The sequence below is a fragment of the Pelodiscus sinensis genome, chromosome 4, assembly GCF_049634645.1.
Source record: "Pelodiscus sinensis isolate JC-2024 chromosome 4, ASM4963464v1, whole genome shotgun sequence".
In the NCBI taxonomy this organism is placed as follows: Eukaryota; Metazoa; Chordata; order Testudines; family Trionychidae; genus Pelodiscus; species Pelodiscus sinensis.
The window spans coordinates 96,299,604-96,317,341 of NC_134714.1; the positions used below are offsets into that span (position 1 = coordinate 96,299,604).

At 44.8% G+C, this 17,738-nt stretch overlaps 1 protein-coding gene across 7 annotated transcripts in view; it reads right to left on the reverse strand.

Annotated features, from left to right (window-relative positions):
- Window positions 1-17,738, reverse strand: part of DCDC1 (doublecortin domain containing 1) — a 604,418-nt gene that overhangs the window by 29,308 nt on the left and 557,372 nt on the right. For all 7 annotated transcript variants that reach the window (XM_075927782.1, XM_075927784.1, XM_075927785.1 and 4 more), the window contains 3 exons: window positions 10,216-10,368; window positions 6,846-6,947; window positions 1,119-1,255 (listed from right to left, as the gene is read on the reverse strand). In XM_075927782.1, coding sequence (XP_075783897.1) covers window positions 1,119-1,255; window positions 6,846-6,947; window positions 10,216-10,368 — 392 coding nt within the window. The remainder of the gene's footprint in view (window positions 1-1,118; window positions 1,256-6,845; window positions 6,948-10,215; window positions 10,369-17,738) is intronic.

The following is a 17,738-nucleotide window of genomic DNA, read 5'->3' on the forward strand; positions in this document are numbered from 1 at the left end:
TGCCCTCACTACTTCCTTTGGAAGGCTGTTCCTGAACTTTGCTCCTCTGAAGATTACAAACCTTTGTCTTATTTCAAGCCTAAACTTGTTGATGGCCCAATTATATCCTCTGGTTATAGTAAAAATTCTTGTTGTGAGTCCCTAAGTGCTTGACTACACTAGGACTTTATTTTGAAATAAGCCCCCCCACCAGGTCAAAGTTATAAGCGGAACATCCACACTACCAAGCCTGTTATTTCGAAATAACGGACCATGGAATTCGAAAAAGGACTACTTTTCATCAAGAGTAATGCTAATTCCGAAATAGTTATTTTGAAATAATCGTAGTGAGGATGCTCTGGTGCTGCTATTTTGAAATAACTTTTCCTCAGAGTAATATGAACTAATTACTCTCCAGTGCTTCCTGGGGCTCTAAATATGAGGTACTGTGTCCACATTAACGGAGCCTGCCTCTGACTAATTTCGAGGCTTCCCCATACTGTGGACAAGCTAGTTTGAATTTGTTGAATTGGGAGTCAAGTCGAATTTACTAATTTTGAAATATTTTCCTACTGTAGACATGGCCTAAGTGTATGACCTTGTACTATTGAGTTTTATCCCATTTCTATTCCTCCCATTTTCAAGGTCCTACAAATTGTTTTCTACGATATCCTGGCCCTTCTCCATATTGCACTACATCCCAACTTTATGTCATCTACATATTTTGTTACATCCACATTCCTACTTTTTGTGCCAAGGTTATGCATGAAAACATTAAATGAGACTGGTCTTAAGACAGATCCCTCAGGAACTCTACTAGTAACCACCCTCTAACTGACAATGTGGAACTATTATTTAAATCCAGGAAAATTAGACCTATTAAATATAAAAAAATTAGTTATGTTCTTAAAGCACATTTTTATATGATCTACCTTTTGTAAAACTATGTTGTATTTTATCCTAAATATTGTTTAAGAACCTAGTGTAGCCTGGGAATGCTTTTTCAGATAATGGAATATATAGCATGTATTGTAACACATGATCAGGGCGAGTGTAAAATCTAACACTTTGATAAAATTCCTGGACAACATGAATTCTGTTTTTAATTTAGAAATATTGATACAGATTACATATTATACCTCTGTATGTTGTATATTTTCCCTTAGTTTCATCTCTTCTTGGGTTTCTTCAGTCCAGCCTCCTTCGACTACTATAGGCTGAACTGGTCTTTTTGTGGGCACCAAGTTGGATGGTTTAAAGGCTGTTTTTCGTCGCCCTGATGCAGAGAAATTTTAAAATAATTCTTGTAAAACCATGTTTTCTTACTATGATGAACTGATTTTATTTGTTCTTACCTTTTCAACCTATTGATCCTAAAATGCTAAATATAATTTGTAAAAACAGAAAATATAAATCCAGGCAATGATCAATACAGACATATTTATGCAGATCAAGTAAAAGCCTAATGTGAACACCACAGTCCAGATAAATGTTAGATAAAATTTCTAACCTCACAGCATCAATATGATATGATAGAGGTCTATAAAATAATAAATGGTGTGGAAAAAGTAAAGAAGAAAGTGTTATTTCTTTCATATAACACAAGAACTATGGGTCACCCAGTGAAATTGATAGGCAGTAGGTTTAAAACAAACATAAAGAAGTGTGTCTTCAGCAAATGTATACAGAGGCAGAAGCAGAAGTTGCTAGTGCTTGGAGGGGAGAGCAAAGAGCTGGCTTAAAAGCTGGCTCTGCATGAGCACTGTCTCCTGGGGAGCCACCTGCTCTCCTCCCCTCCCTTGTGCTGCTGTCTCTGATAGCAATATACATGGGAAGCCAGCTTTTGACCCGGCTACCCATGCATGCCAGCTCCCGCCGTGTTGTTACCTCTCTATTGGGGCAGCAGTATGGGGAGGCAGGTGGGAGCCAATACTCGCAGGGAACTGGCTTTTAAGCTTTTAAGCTGGTTCACTGAGCAAGCTTCCGCTGAGCCGTCTCTCCCCCTCCCAAACCTGTGCTGCTGCTCTGAATCAAAAGCAGCAGCATGGGGGAGGGGAGACAGATGGGAGCTGGTACATGTGGGGAGCCAGCGTTGACACTGGCTCTTCATGTATACTGGTTGCCACCGAGCCAACTGCCCTCCACCTCTCATACATAGACAGCAGGGGTGGGTGGAGTGAGAAATGGGAGCTGGTGCTCACGGACTCCCACCTCCCCCTGCAGCGTGTAAACATGATTCTGAAAATTTCAGCAGATACACGTTTACACAAATATACACATTTTAACATTCCTAGTTCTGAGCATCTCTAAGCTTCTGACTTCTAATAGCTGGGTCTGGACATCAGTGAATGGGTCACTCGATAGTTGCCCTGTTGTGTTCATTACCTTTGAAGCATCTAGCACTTGATCACTGCTGGAAAACAGGATACTGTGCTAGATGGACAATAGGCCAGACCCTGTATAGCTGCTGTGCTCTTATGGCAACCATGGGCCTTTTTGGTTTGCTACAGGAAGCTAGAGTAAACACAGTTGTGTTTGACATAATGGCCAGATCCTTTGTTTGGCTCTAATCCCTTCACACGTTTTTTGCTGGAGAAATGGGGGAGGGGGGGCCACAGGAAGCATAGAGCTGTTATGGCCGGTTATTGCTATCCCATCCTCCTCTGAGCCTCTAGTGCAAAGGCAACCCCAGCGTTAACCACAGCCAGATAATATGTTTTAAAATATTGTTGTTTCTGTCCATGCTGAGGCCTGCTCTACACTAGGACTTTACATCAACCTTAGCCCTGTACGTTCAATTTTCTAAGTGATGCTTCCACACTACAAAGCCTGTTGTATCACTCTTAGGGGCCATGGAAGTCTATTTCTGTACTCCTGCTTTTCACCAGGAATAACACTACGCCCAACCTTGCATAGCTGAAGTTATGCTAGTGTAGATGAAGCATTGCTGGAAAGTTGATGCTATTGGCCTCTGGGAGGACTCTAGTAGCTGCCCACTCTGACCACTCTGTTCAGCACTTCTGCCTTTACTTCTCTCCCAGTGAGCTCAAAAGGCCCTGGGAACAACAGAATGACCTGTCCCATGTGGCCAGTGTTGCAAGTGAGCAGCACAGCATGGTACATGAGGAGATGAGTTCTCCCAACAATCCTCCGAGCACTGCGACAACTGCCCCTACAGGCTCCAGTTCCCAGGGGTGGAGAAGAGTGTGCCCCTAGGAAATCGTGGACCTCATCGAGCTGTGGAGAGATGGAGCCACCCTGCATGAGCTCAAAATCAGCAGGAGGAATGCTGATACCTATGGCAGGATCACAACCTGCCTGGAGGCTAATGGCCATTCCAGGGATGCCCAGAAGTGCAGGGTAAAAATTAAAGAGCTCAAAAAGTTGTACCATAAGGTGAAGGAGGAGAGCAGATAGTTTGGGGCAGCACTTCACATGTGCCACTACTATGACCAGCTGGATGTCATTGTGAGAGGAAGGCTCGGCTAGCTCCTCCAGAATGGTCATCGAGTCCAGACAAGACATGCCTGGCCTCAGCCTGCAGGAGCAAGGGATGGTGGAGGGTCATGAAGAGGAGGATGCCCAAGAGTAAGGAGCTCCTCATAATGCTGGAGCTGATCCTCTCTCCCAGTACATCTCCCAGGCCATCAGTGACACTGGGGAGGGCATTTCTGGTGAGTTCACAAACTCTGTCTAACTACAAGCAGGTTCAGGTAATGGGGTGTAAGGTGCAGTGTGCTCTCTCAGCCTACACTGCACAGCTTGTTCACATTTTTGTAGATGGAGCAGGAATCCTGTCTGCACAGCTCCATGAAACTCTCATGCAGGAACTCTTTAATCCTTCTAAAAGGTTATTGGGAAAGCCAGCTTTATGCTGTCTTCTGTGGTAGGTTATCTTCCGATGCCAAGCCACTAATAAGTGGTCTGGCATCACTGAACCACAAAGCAATGCAGAATAAGGCCTAGGTTTATGGTCAGCATACACTCCTGATCACTTGCTGTGATTCAGAGAAGACTGATATCTTGCATGACAACCTGGAGGAAGGGAACCTATTAGCACTCTCTCAGAAGCCATGTGTGCCACACATATCCCCCATCCTTGCCCTGTGGGCAGGAAAAGAAGCAGTGTCCCAGGAAGACCGTGTGTGCCAGACCCAGCATGTGCCAGACACAGCAGGAAGCCGACCAGCCACTTCCCCCTCTCCCACCTGAAGGCTCCTGTCCTGCTAGGACAGCCAGCATGTGGAAGAGGCTGGAGATCCTAAGGATGTGGATGGAGAAATACTCCTTGTGGTTGATATATTCTGAGTCATAATGGTTGGGGACCAAGATGGAGAAGTGCATTCCATCGATGCTGCCCCCACAGTTAGGGAGGCCCATGGTAGCAAAGCATTCCACTATATTGTTCATGTTCCCCAGAGTCACAACCCTCTGTAGCAGGATGTTGTTAATGGCCTTGGCTATTTGTATAACAACAGCCCCAACCGTGGATTTCCCCACCCCAAACTGATTCCTGACTGGCCAGTAGCTGTCTGGAGTGGCAGGCTTTCATAGGGCAATTCCACGTGCTTTTCCATGGTCAGAGTGGGCCTCATGTGAGTATCCTGGCACCTCAGGGTAGGGGCAAGCCATTCGCAGAACTCCAGCAATGTGGCCTTCCACATGTGGAAGTTCTGCAGCCACTGTTTATCTACCCATCTCTGCATGATGATACTTTCCCACAGTCTGAGCTTGTCTCACATCGCCAGAACCGGCACTGCACTGTGTTTAGAGGATTGACTGGCGGGTGCACTAGCATGAGCGCCAGGCTTTGCTGGAGAGGGGCCTCCATGCCCTGCCGAGCTTCCTCTTCCTCTTCCTCTTCCTGGTGGAGCAACATGCATATGTTCTCAAAGTACAGTGCCATGAGGTACCCCATGACACCCACAACCAGGACAATGCTTTCCAGGCTGGTTCCAGTGCTTTAGTGTCTGCGCGGGCAACCAGGGCACAAAAAAGCATCAGCACACTGCATCACCTCAAAAAAGATATCACTTCAAAAAAGATATTTTGGCCTTGGAAAGGGTTCAGAAAAGGGCAACTAAAATGATTAGGGGTTTGGAACAGGTCCCATATGAGGAGAAGTTAAAGCGACTGGGACTTTTCAGTTTAGAAAAGAGGAGACTAAGGGGGGATATGATAGAGGTATATAAAATCATGAGTGATGTGGAGAGGGCCGATAAAGAAAAGTTATTTATTAGTTCCCATAATAGAATAACTAGAGGACACCAAATGAAGTTAATGGGTAGCAGGTTTAAAACTAATAAAAGAAAGTTCTTCTTCACTCAGCGTGTAGTCAACCTGTGGAACTCCTTGCCAGAGGAGGCTGTGAAGGCTAGGACTATAATAGATTTTAAAGAGAAGCTAGATAATTTCATGGAGGTTAGGTCCATAAAAGGCTATTAGCCAGGGGATAAAATGGTGTCCTTGGCCTCTGTTTGTCAGAGGCTGGAGAGGGATGGCAGGAGACAAATCGCTTGATCATTGTCTTCGGTCCACCCTCTCTGGGGCACCTGGTGCGGGCCACTGTCGGCAGACAGGATACTGAGCTAGATGGACCCTTGGTCTGATCCAGTACGGCCGTTCTTATGTTCTTATCACCTTTTTCACACGAGGGGGGAGGGACTAGAGGAGTGCTTCATGGGTCGCAACCAGCAGAATTTTGGACCCAGCAGGCACTGTGAGCATATCCGGAATGCAAAACTGCCCATGATGTCTCACTCTGAGTTGATAGTATGCTCCCTAATGGGGACATGCTACTTCGGACAACATTTGATTCTTCCCTTAGTGAGGACATGGACCTTCAACGTCTCAAAATTGGATTATCAGAAATTGACCATAGTAGATTCAATTTTACCTTGTAGTGTACATGTGCCCTGAGTGTACTGCTACACTAAACCTTTTTCCTTAAGTTCATTAATTGCCAGGTAACTTGAGGCAGTTTACGCATTTATAAAGTCTACTGTGAACACTACCAAAATATTTGTTCACAGCACAAACCCTTAAACCGATCAGGAAAAACAGGTTACTGAATGAATATATCAGAATAAATTTGTCAGCATAGAAAAGGTTTTCTATGTCCAAATACCCACTGGTCAGGGTGATCAATTCTGAGTGGGTGAACCCAACACTTGCATGGAGCTCCAGTGAAACAGAGATAGATCCTATTGCAGAGGCAAGGGTCAGGGTCAATGTGAGTGTCTCTGTCCGTTTGTTTAAGAACTCCTAGGATCCATCAAATTTGGCATATAGCTTCCTCTTATCATAACTTACAGAAAGGTAAGGGATTGGTTGTGCCAGGACAAAGGGATGTGCCTGGAATGTGATTTTCTCATAAAACAGAAAGCAAGGGCTATGCTATATAATGGCAACATGGGGACAGCAGGGGGCGGAAAGCAGGGAGAGTTATACTGTATAATGACCACAGGGCAAGGGGCCAGAGATGGGGACTGGGACAGCTATAACCCCATTAGTCCAGCAGGGGATAGGGATGCAGAAAGGGACCGATATCTACTATATTTTTGGGAGAGTGTGTCTGTTTGGGTGTCTGACTGTTCCCCAGCCAGGGGATATGAACCCCTCTCCTGGTTCTGCCCACTGGAGTTGCAATGGCCATGGAGAGGCACTTTTCACCTGGCCCCAAACTGCTGCAGGAGATAGGGTCCTTTCCTCATGGGGCAGCCTGCCTACTGAGCCCTTAACTCTCAGAGCAATGATTTACGTGAAGAAAAACAAAGTACCTGAATTAGGTACCTGAGTAACACCAGGTAAATCTTCTAGTCATAAATATTTCATTAGTTCCAAATTAAATATGCACTCATACCAACCTTGTAGCTGTCTCATTTTGTGCTTCATAGCATCTAGATCAGCCAAAATTTTGTCCTTCTCTAACCAGTTTTGTTTCTTTTGTTTTTCTGACTTTTGCAAAGCTGTAATAAAAGAAATATATATTTCTACTGATTATTTTTCTTTGTAGTTAGCAATTGATTGTTTTTCTTGAATGACTGATTAGTATAATAGTTTTTTAAAGCACTTTAGATTGTTCATGAGTTAAATAGATCCAATTACAGACAAATAATTAAAAGGCAAGAATCCTAAAAAACAACAACAAAAACTCCAAAAGCAACAATCTGAAAGTATATAGAACTTAATGAATGTCTTTCCAGAGCAAGACACAAACGCATACTTCTATTTAACATGTATATTTACTTTTTCAGAATTGCACATTTAATTGTAGTAGTTTAATATTGGTTTAATATTTTTTAAAATATGTACCCTCTGATAGAAATATGCCCTCTTACAAATAACAGTGTTTAGACAAATAGCCCTCATTGTGATACAAATACCTAGCACAACACTTGATTAATCAGTCATTCAACAGGCTATATACATCTTACTATCTACTTTGAATTTTATTGACATAGTGGGCATAACTTGGAGGTGGATTTTTAGGTTCTGGATAATATGTGCAATATTTACCTTTCTCATTGTACAATGAGATGTACAATTGTGCAAAACCAGATGGATGGCTGTGTCTATACTGGCATGAATTTCCGGATATGCTTAAAATGGAATACTATTCCGTTTTCAGTTTTTCCGGAAAAGGAGCGTCTACATTGGCAGGCTGCTTTTCCGGAAAAGCCCTTTTTCCGGAAAAGCGTCTGTGGCCAATGTAGATGCGCTTTTCCGGAAAAGACTACTGGGCTGTCTACACTGGTCCTTTTCCGGAACAGTGTTCCGGAATAAAGACTTATGCCCGAGCGGGAGCAGAATAGTTTTTCCGGAATAGCGGCTGATTTTGTACAGTAGAGCGTCGTTGCTTTTCCGGAAATTCAAGGGCCAGTGTAGACAGCTCGCAGCTTATTCCGGAAAAGAGGCTGATTTTCCGGAATAAGTGGCCCAGTGTAGACACAGCTGATGTGATTAACTTTACTCAAGTGAAGAGAACAAATTAAATATATGTGTAATGCGCTTATTGCATCATAACTTTTTCCCCAAATAAGATATATTTCAGTTTTCCTCTCCAAAATAAAACGTTTTAAAATTTACTCTGAGATTTTCATTCTCTTTTGAAGGACTTGCCCACATGGAGATTTTGAGTATGATAAACAAGGATATAACTCTACAGCACACCAGTTTGTCACATGAAAGTTAGATGTGTAGACCAAGGGTCGTCAATATTTTTTGATGGGGAAGCCACACTAAGAATTTTATAAGGGGAGAAGGGCCGCACTCTCCCACGATATGAATGGAAGAGGTGTGAGGTTTCAAATGGAAGGTGAGTGCACAAGGGAGAATAGGTGTCTGGTATGTTAGGTGGAGGAAGGCTTTGCCTTCCCTAACCGCCAGGCATAACCCTGCCCACACTACACCCCCAGAATGCCGACTATAGGTGTTCTGGAGGTGGAGTGTTGCTTCCCCCAGATCCCGCCCTCCTAATGTTCCGGGGCTGGAGAGGTTGGGACCATGCTGTGTGCCCTCCGCCCTCCTCAGGGCTAAAGAGGCTGAGCCGGGCCATGTGGTGCAGTACACCCTCCTCTGTCCCCCGGTGGAGGCGAGGCTGCTTTGGGGAGAGGCTGGGCTGAGCCGTGTGCCCTCTGTCCCCACCCAAGGCTGGGGCAAGCACGTGCCTGTCCACTCCCCTGTGGTTCGTAGGGGGGAATGCATGTGTGGCAGTCCTCGTGGGAGTGGGGAAAAGATGGGGCCTCATCATAAGGGACTAGGCTAGAGGTGAGGCTGGGGGCTTGCCTTCACCAACCACCCATGCAAGGGAGCTTGAGGTAGTAGGGGAATGAGGTGCAGGGGAGGGTCTGAGGTCTGGGAAGGAGTTTCAGGGAAAGAGTGAGGAGTGAGCTGGGACTAGGGATTGGGGTGCAGGCAGCGGTGAAAGTAACTTAAAATTTCTTACAGGAACTGTCCTATTGCAACCAGGGTCCCTGTCAACACTTCAAATAGCTCCCTGCTGGCTCTTGCCATAGCTTTGCCAGTTTTTGCCAGAGCCGCACATCAGAGTGCACCCACTTATATTCACCTCTGGGTGCAGGATCTAGGAGGGGGTATGGGTGCAGGAGAGGATTCTGACCTGGAGGAGAGGTGTAGGAGGGGGTTGTGACCTGGGGCAAGGGTGCAGGAGGAGGGACAAGGGTTTGGATTGTGGCCTGGGACAGGAGATGGGGTACAGGGTCTGGGAGGACAGATGGTACAGGAGCAGGGAAAGGCTTGGGGTGAGGGAGGGGCTGGGGTGCCAGAGGCAGGCTCTGGCAAGGAGATACTTAACTAGGTGACTCCCAGCCAGCTGCCCCGCAGGTCCCTTGTGCAGGCTCTCTACCTTTTGAACCCCCGTGTGCTGTTCAGAGCAGCCCAGATGCAGGGGCCATGTGCTTTTCTGAGCACCACAAGCCTGGTGGGGAGCGGATACTTAACACACTGCCTGTGCCACAAACATGGCCCAGGCAGCTCCCATTAGCTGGTTTCTGGCCAATGGGAGCTGTGAGATTGTGCTGGGGGTGGGGGAAGCCTGTGCTCAGAAAACACATAAGCCCCAGAGCCGGCCACTTGGAGTGACATGCAGGTGCAGGGCAGGTAAGGAACCTCTCGCTGGGCCAGGGACCAGATTGGGCATGGCAGGCTGGATCCAGCCCATAGGCTGGATTTTGCCATCCGCTGGTGTAGACTTTGCTACTGCACTCTTAAAGTTCCATAGGGTTTTGACTCACAGCTATTGTTTGAAATAGTAGTAGGTCAAAGCCTATTATGGAACATTTACAGCTCAGATGTAGGATACATAAGGTGACTTAATGCAGTCCGGCCTAGTGTACTGTAGATTTACATCCTGCCTTGCTGTGCACTCAGGGTATGTCTAGACTACATCTATTTGTCAAAAGCTACACAAAATGCGCTCCTCATTATACATAGCTTTTTCTGATAGTTTTGTTGGAAGAGGCTTTTCCAACATTTGGCTGGTCTAGACTGGGCCAAATGTTGGAAAAAACCCTTCTTTCGAAAGCCCCCTTCTTCCTTGTAGAATGAGGAATACAAGGACTTCCGAAAGAGCACATTTGCTCTTCTGCAAAAAAAACTCCAAAAAAAACAACCCCGAAAAAACCCTGCAGTCTAGCCATAACCTCAGTCTCAGTGTGGATAAGCCCTACATATCTCACTTGTTAGAAGGGGGAAAGAAGCCCAACAAATTCATACCATCCAAAGGTAGAAAAGGTTCTCCACAGGAAACCCAAACCTCTATCGGATTTCTGAGGATGATGGTGAGCAAAGAATCATCTATCATGTTCATACTGTCTGCAGTCATCTGGAATAATGCTGACTTTATCTTCACTTCCTTCATCTGCTTACCTTCATAGTTGGAAAGAAACAATTACTAAATTTACCTTTGTATCACTTCAGGATAATGAGTTTTTTTCTCATCTTATTACGATAGAACCTCCGAGATATGAATACCAGAATTACAAACCAGCCAGTCACACACATATGTCAGTTTGAACTGCAAATATTCAACGAAGCAGCAGAGAGAAAAAACAAAGAAAACCAACACAAAACCAAATACTATACAGCATAAAATTGAGTTAAATGTGAAGTAGGTCAATGTGAAGTAGGGAAAGGGGTAGCAGGGTAGCACGGGCCATAAAAGGAGGGATCTTTGGTCCGACAAATCCACTTGTTTGGGTCCGGTCAGATCCTAAGGGTGCCGGACCAGGGAGGTCCAACTTTTAGCAGAGTGACATGTAATAGAAAGAAGAACAGGAGAGGTGAAAGTTGTGTAGGTGTGTGAAAATGTGATCAAATCTGGACAAAGCAAGTGATGGTCTCATAATGATAGGTTAAGTAAAGTTGGATAAGTGTTTTGGAGTTTCTCCTGTCACCTTACAAAACTCTCAGGAATTGTTCATCACTAGTTTAAATATACATGATTTGAATATTTTGGCAGACCCATTGTGATGCTATGTTTAAGGTTATGATCCATTTTGCATTTGCAGCAGGAGTTCAGTCTGCTTGTGTCTTTGCTCCAAATTTCACCATATAACCTGAGTAAAGCTAGAATTTTCTGGAGAAGTTTCCAATAGGGATGTCAATGTCCACTACATAATTAACCAATACGCCTTGATTTATTGCTTAATCTTATGAACTGCAGGCACTTCCCCCCCCCCCCCTTGCTACCTCTGTATCAGCTGGTGCCTGTGAGGAGCTGGCTTTAAGCAGGCTCTCCACAAACACCAGATTTGCCTGCACCAGATCTGCCTCCCCAGCCCTCTTTCCCCATTGTAGCAGCCTCTTTCTGTGGAAAGCTCGGGTCCCCAAGCACTTCTGCCTCTGTATCAGAGGCAGCAGCGTGGGGTGGCAGGCAGTGGGTCTGCATAGGTAGCTGGTTTTTAAATTGGCTCCCCTCACGGACCAGCTCCTGCTTACCACCCCACACTGCTGATTCTGATACAGAAGGGTGATACGGAAGCAGCAGCATGGAGTGGCAGGGGGCTTCCCAGGAGTGGGGCAGGGAATGCACTGGCTGCTGTCCCTGACCCCAGGGACTGTCGAATAGTTGTGTAACCGATAAAATTTCATGCAATTACATGACTATTCAATTACACTATCTAATATCTCTAGTTTCTAGAAAACCAGTTAGTTAGTTTATAAATTCTAATGAATTGAAAACAGGCCCCCAACAGTTCACATGCTCAGTCTCATGATTAATCGGGTCTCTTTATCTTAAATTACAAATGGAAATAAAAAAGCCAGACTGCATACACAGTGCTGTGAAAGATTGGTAAAACTCTCTGGGGTTATGCAGTTATTTAATTCATTACTATTTATTATTCATATTAACATAGCAACTAGGAGTCCTAGTCATGGACCAGCCTGCCTTGGTGTTAAGCACAAACACAAGACAAAAATACGTTCCCTGCCCCCAAAGAGCTTACAATGTATGTATAAGATGAGACACAGCAAACAGACGAAAAACTTTTGCAGTGTGGTCACCCTGCTGGTCATCAGTATATAAGGGTATGTCTACACTGCCACCCTAGTTCGAACTAGGATGGCTAATGTAGGCATTCGAACTTGCAAATGAAGCCTGGGATTTAAATATCCCGGGCTTCATTTGCATGTTCCTGGGCGGGCGCCATTTTTAAATGCCCGTAGTTCGAACTACCTGTCCGCGGCTACACACGGCACAGACTAGGTATTTCAAATTAAAGCTCCTAATTCGAACTACCGTTATTCCTCCTGCAAGGAGGTTTAACGGTAGTTTGAATTAGGAGCTTTAATTCAAACTACCTAGTCCGTGCCGCGTGTAGCCGCAGGCAGGTAGTTCGAACTACAGGCATTTAAAAATGGCGCCCGCCCGGGAACATGCAAATGAAGCCCAGGATACTTAAATCCCGGGCTTCATTGCAAGTTCGAATGCCTACATTAGCCATCCTAGTTCGAACTAGGGTGGCAGTGTAAACATACCCTAAGAGAGACAAAATGGGTGAGGTAATGACTGTTATTGGATCAACTTCTGTTGGTGAAACAGACAAGCTTTTGAGCACAACAAACGGAAGAAGAGCTTGGTGGAGCTCAAAAGTTTGTCTCATTCACCAGCAAAAGTGGGTCCAATAAAAGCGAGTACCTTATTAGCTCTACAAAGAAAAGTAGCATTCTTTGTTAAAACGGAATCTTCCTATGCTGTGATTGCCATGTACTGAATTTTTGTTGGTGACTCATTCTCTCATGCAGTGTACACAAAGAACATGTTATGAGCAGATTAGAAGAGGAACACAAAACTACCTTTTGCTATGTGCCCTCACCAATGTTCCCTGCATCCCAAACTGGGGACATCGGGAATGGATTTTGCTTGGTTGTGGGCTTAGTGCTGTGTCACAGAAAAGATCTTTGTCAAAGTAGTAGTAGATTTACCACAGTCCAGGAAATCCATGAACTTGTTCGAGTGGAGTTAAGGAGCAAAGCTATATAGTTTCATTGCAGTGAGGCTCTTTGACAAAGTAGTTGCTGGTTTTTCGAAGACCAACATTTCCACAAAACTATTTGGCTAGTTCAGGAATAGAGCTCAGGAGCAGAGCCTCTGAACTGGCTCCCATGTTCTGTGACACAGCAGCAGCTCAACTCATTGAACATCTTACCTGAAAAAACCTGGAAATGTAATACACAAAACCAGACACACAATGCTATATTAAGATTCTTTTTCATATCTCTAACACACAACTTTAAAACAAGGAAATTCAAAATGAAGACTACCAGTAGTAAGTGCTCTATTCCCTCCACCTTCCTAGCAATGCAACCATTACACTCATCAGATAATGTATTATGACCATAACTCTGCTCCAATACCAATGCCAGCGTTCCAACATAGCCTTCTGAAGAGGCAAGTGACATTTTACAGAACTGTGCAAAATAATGTTGTACTGGGGGTATGCACAGAGAAGTCCTTAGTGGAGGTAAAAGGGTATAGTTTGGGGAAGGTAGTGCTGGAATGGCTGACATACCTACTGGGGCACAGTTAAGGTTGTGATATGTTCTCTGTGGTGTATGCTAATTGTACCATTGTGGAGGTATGTGTGGTTTGGTATGGAAGTGCAGCAAGTATACTGTTGGTAGCCTTAGCTTTTCATTGTCTTGCTTTTTTTATTCTGTTAGGTATATTGGTGAAATCCTGCCCCAATGACTTCAGTAAACAACAGTTTCACTCACCCATAATGTATAGAGAAACATTAACTGGCATACAAGGCAGAGATTTTGTGTACTAACAGGAAGCTAGAAGCAACCCATTTTTATGCTTAACCTGATACCTTTCTGGTCTCCTGAATTCACAGGAGAAATAAATACAATTGCACACACTGCACTTAATTACCTATTTTGCTTTTTGTAATGTGATATTTTTGTAATGCTAGGTATATGGAGGTTTAAAAGCCTCCTTTTTAACAGCAAGGAAGTTAAAACATGGATTTATTTGTTGATGACTTTTCAGTGATAGCAATACTTATTTATTGCATGAAATGGCATTATTTAAGTGTTCAAATGGGTCTTTGCTGCCATAACTCAGGATATGGGCATAGCTAATTAAGTTAAAATGTGAAAGTGTCTGAATACACAGTACTGTCACAGTATTTCATAATCTTACTGCTTTACGTTAATTGAAAAAGGTAAGGATTTGACTTTAATACCACAAAAGCAGACAAAGATGAGTCTTCAAAAAACCTTTTGATACAACATAATGATTTTTATTTTAGAAATGTAGTTAGCGTTTATTGCCCTGCCAAATAGAGTAGGTGCAAAACATGCACACACACAAAAAAAGATTTTAAACCACATGCATTTCAAAAGATTAGCAAATGATGATGCTAACTAAGCTGGAGATATGCAGGGGGGTAGAATTAACATGAAGTGGATAAATAATTAGTTAAACAACTGCAAACATAGAGTAACTCAGGTGGGGTTCCACAACAATCTGGTTTTGGTCCAATTATTTAGCAAATTTATTAATAATCTGCATGTAAGAATAGAGAACATACTGATCAAAATCTGCAGATGACACAAAACTAGAGGGGCTGGCAAACACTTTGGAGGTTAGAGCTAAAATTCAGAGGGATCTTGATAAATTAGTGAACGGGCTATAGACATAAAAATGACGTTCAACAAAGGCAAGTGTAAGGTGCTACAATTAGGGAAGAAAAACCAAATGCACAAATACAGCATGGGAGAATCAACGGCTTGTCAGCAGTCCTGCTGAAAAGAACCTGGGAACTGTAGTGGAGCACAATCTCAACATGTCTCAGCAATGTGAGGTGGTTGCCAAAATAGCAAATATAAAGTTAGGTTGCACTGACAGAGGTATCACATACAAGTCATGGGAGGTGAGATGTGGCACTGGTTAGGCTTCAGTTGGAGTACTGCGTCCAGTTTTGGTCAGCAATGTTTAGCAAAACTGGAAATGATCTAGAAGCAACTGACAAAGCAAATAAGAACGGCTAAACTGGCTCAGACCAAAGGTCCATCTGGCCTAGTATCCTGTCTGCTGATAGTGGCCAATGCTGGCTGCCCCCAGGGGGAATGAACAGATCAGGGAATCATCAAGCGATCCATCCCCTGTCACCCATTCCCAGCTTCTGACAGAGGCTAGGGACACCATTCCTACCCATCCTGGCTAATAGCCATGGATGGACCTATCCTCCATCAATTTTATCTAGTTCTTTTATCTTGTGTGTCCTGGCCTTCACAACATCCTCTGGCAAGAAGTTTCACAAGTTGACTGCGCGCTGTCAACCTTTTGTTTGTTTTCGCTGTCAACCTTTTGTTTGTTTTAAACCTGCTACTTATTAATTTCATTTGGTGACCCCTAGTTCTTACGTTATGGGAACAGCAAATAACTTTTCCTTATTCACTTCCTCCACACTATTCATGATTTTGTAGACCTCTATCATATCCTCCTTAGTCTCCTCTTTTCTAAGCAGAAAAGTCCCAGTCTTATTAATCTCTCTTCATATGGGAACCGTTCCAAACCCCTGATTATTTTTTGCCCTTTTCTGAACTTTTTCCAATGCTAAGATATCTTTTTTGAGATGATCACATCTGTATGCAGTACTCCAGATGGATTTATACAGAGGCAATAAGATATTCTCTGTCTTATTCTCTGTCCCTTTTAAAATTATTCCTAACATTCTGTTTGCTTTTTTGACTGCTGCTGCACACTGAGTGGATGTTTTCAGAGAACTATCCACAATGACTCCAAGTCATTACAAAAATGGTCAAAGGGATAGAATACAAACTATATAAGCAAAGGCTAAAGGATGTATACCTAGCTAGAAAAGAGGAGATTAAGAGGGACATGATGGCAGTCTCCAAATAATTGAAATGCTGCAAGTTGTTTTCCTTTACCACAGAGGCAGGACAAGAGTCAAGGGGTTCAAATCACAGGATAACAGGTTTAGATTAAATCTCAGGAAAAACTTCCTAACTGTAAGAATAGACAGTCAATGGAACAGACTGCTTAGGAAGATCATGGAAACTCTTTTACTGGAGGGTTTCAAAAGGAGGATGGACACCATCTGTTTTGGATAGTTCAGACAAACCAAATCCTGCATCTTAGCAGGGGGTTAGAAAAGATGACTCTGACAGTCTTTTCTAATCATGTATCAGAGGGGTAGCCGTGTTAGTCTGAATCTGCAAAAGCGACGAGGAGTCCTGTGGCACCTTATAGACTAACTGAAGTGTAGGAGCATAAGCTCTATATGCATCTGACAAAGTGGGTCTTTGCCCACGAAAGCTTATGCTCCTACACTTCAGTTAGTCTATAAGGTGCCACAGGACTCCTCGTCGCTTTTTCTAATCATATGGTTCTATGATTCTAAGATTTCTGCTTCTGTGACTTCCCCGTGGCAGACATCAAGTGTTAACTAAATGTAGCCCTTCTGCCGGATAGGCCTGGCAGGAACCAGGGCTGGGTTCAATATCTTGGGGTCAATCTCACAAAGAACCGGCTCGAGCCCCCACCCAGTGATCTGGGAAATTCACGCACCCCTGGGCGCCTCTGAGAGGCAATGCTTCCCCACTCGCAAGCACTGAGTCTGAGTGTAGGAAAAGAACATTTAATGAAACAGAGGAAGAATTGATACGGCATTAGCTTGGGGGAAAACACCACAAACAGAGTTCATAACCCAAACATGAGCCCCCACCCCGGCCAAGATTCGCTCGAAGTCCACCGACTCCCCAAAAGTCTCTGTCCCCACAAGTCTCTGTGCCACCCAGAGTCCCAAAGTTCACCCACAGGGTTTCACCTCCCAACCTGGGTAGAAATGGGGGTGGGGAGATAGGTAGGGGGCACCTTATACGAAACTCCGCTACGCTTCACCAGCTGTCTCGTCCCACACCTCTGGACGCTCCGCTGGGCACCTGTCGCCGCTTCTCGCCTGCTGCCGCTCCACGCCACGCCACTGGTCGCCGCTCCTCACCTGCCACCGCTCCATGCCACGCCGCTAATGGCCGCTCCTCGCCTGCCGCCGCTCCACGCCACGCTGCTAATGGCCGCTCCTCGCCTGCCGCCGCTCCACGCCACGCCGCTGATGGCCGCTCCTCGCCTGCCGCCGCTCCACGCCATGCCGCTGATGGCCGCTCCTCACCTGCCGCCGCTCCACGCCATGCCGCTAGTCGCCGCTCCTTGCCTGCTGCCACTCTACTGGCTGCAGTAGGTCTGGCTGTCAGCCAAACCAGTGATTTCAGCTCTCAAATGAATCCAGCTTTCACTGGACTAGCAAACAAAAAGACTCCTCAGGGAGTCTGCTTTAGGTCTGTCCTTAAAACAAAGGGGGAAAGGTGCAGGCTGGGCCAGTCTTATAGCTCACACCTGGTAGGTGTGAAGCAGGCTGACTCAAGTCCTTTAACCCTTTCCCCCAGCTCTGTTCACTCAACTCTGGAAGGGGGGAGGCTTGTTCTTCCGAGACCTCTTACCATGATGGTGGTGTCTCTCCTGCAAGCACTGGTGGCATGTTTGACAGTTCCCACATTTAGGGGTAGCATGATTAGTGACCCCCACAACAGTCCCAAATTATATACAATTCTCCACATTCCATTCCAACACTGACCCTCCATCAGCCCTGGCTGAATGGGATTTACATAGCCACACCTTGGATTCTCTCCTGAGCAGTATTTACATGTCAACAGTTAACAGTTAACAACCTTGTAGAGCTAAACAACTGTAGTGGGCACACCCACCC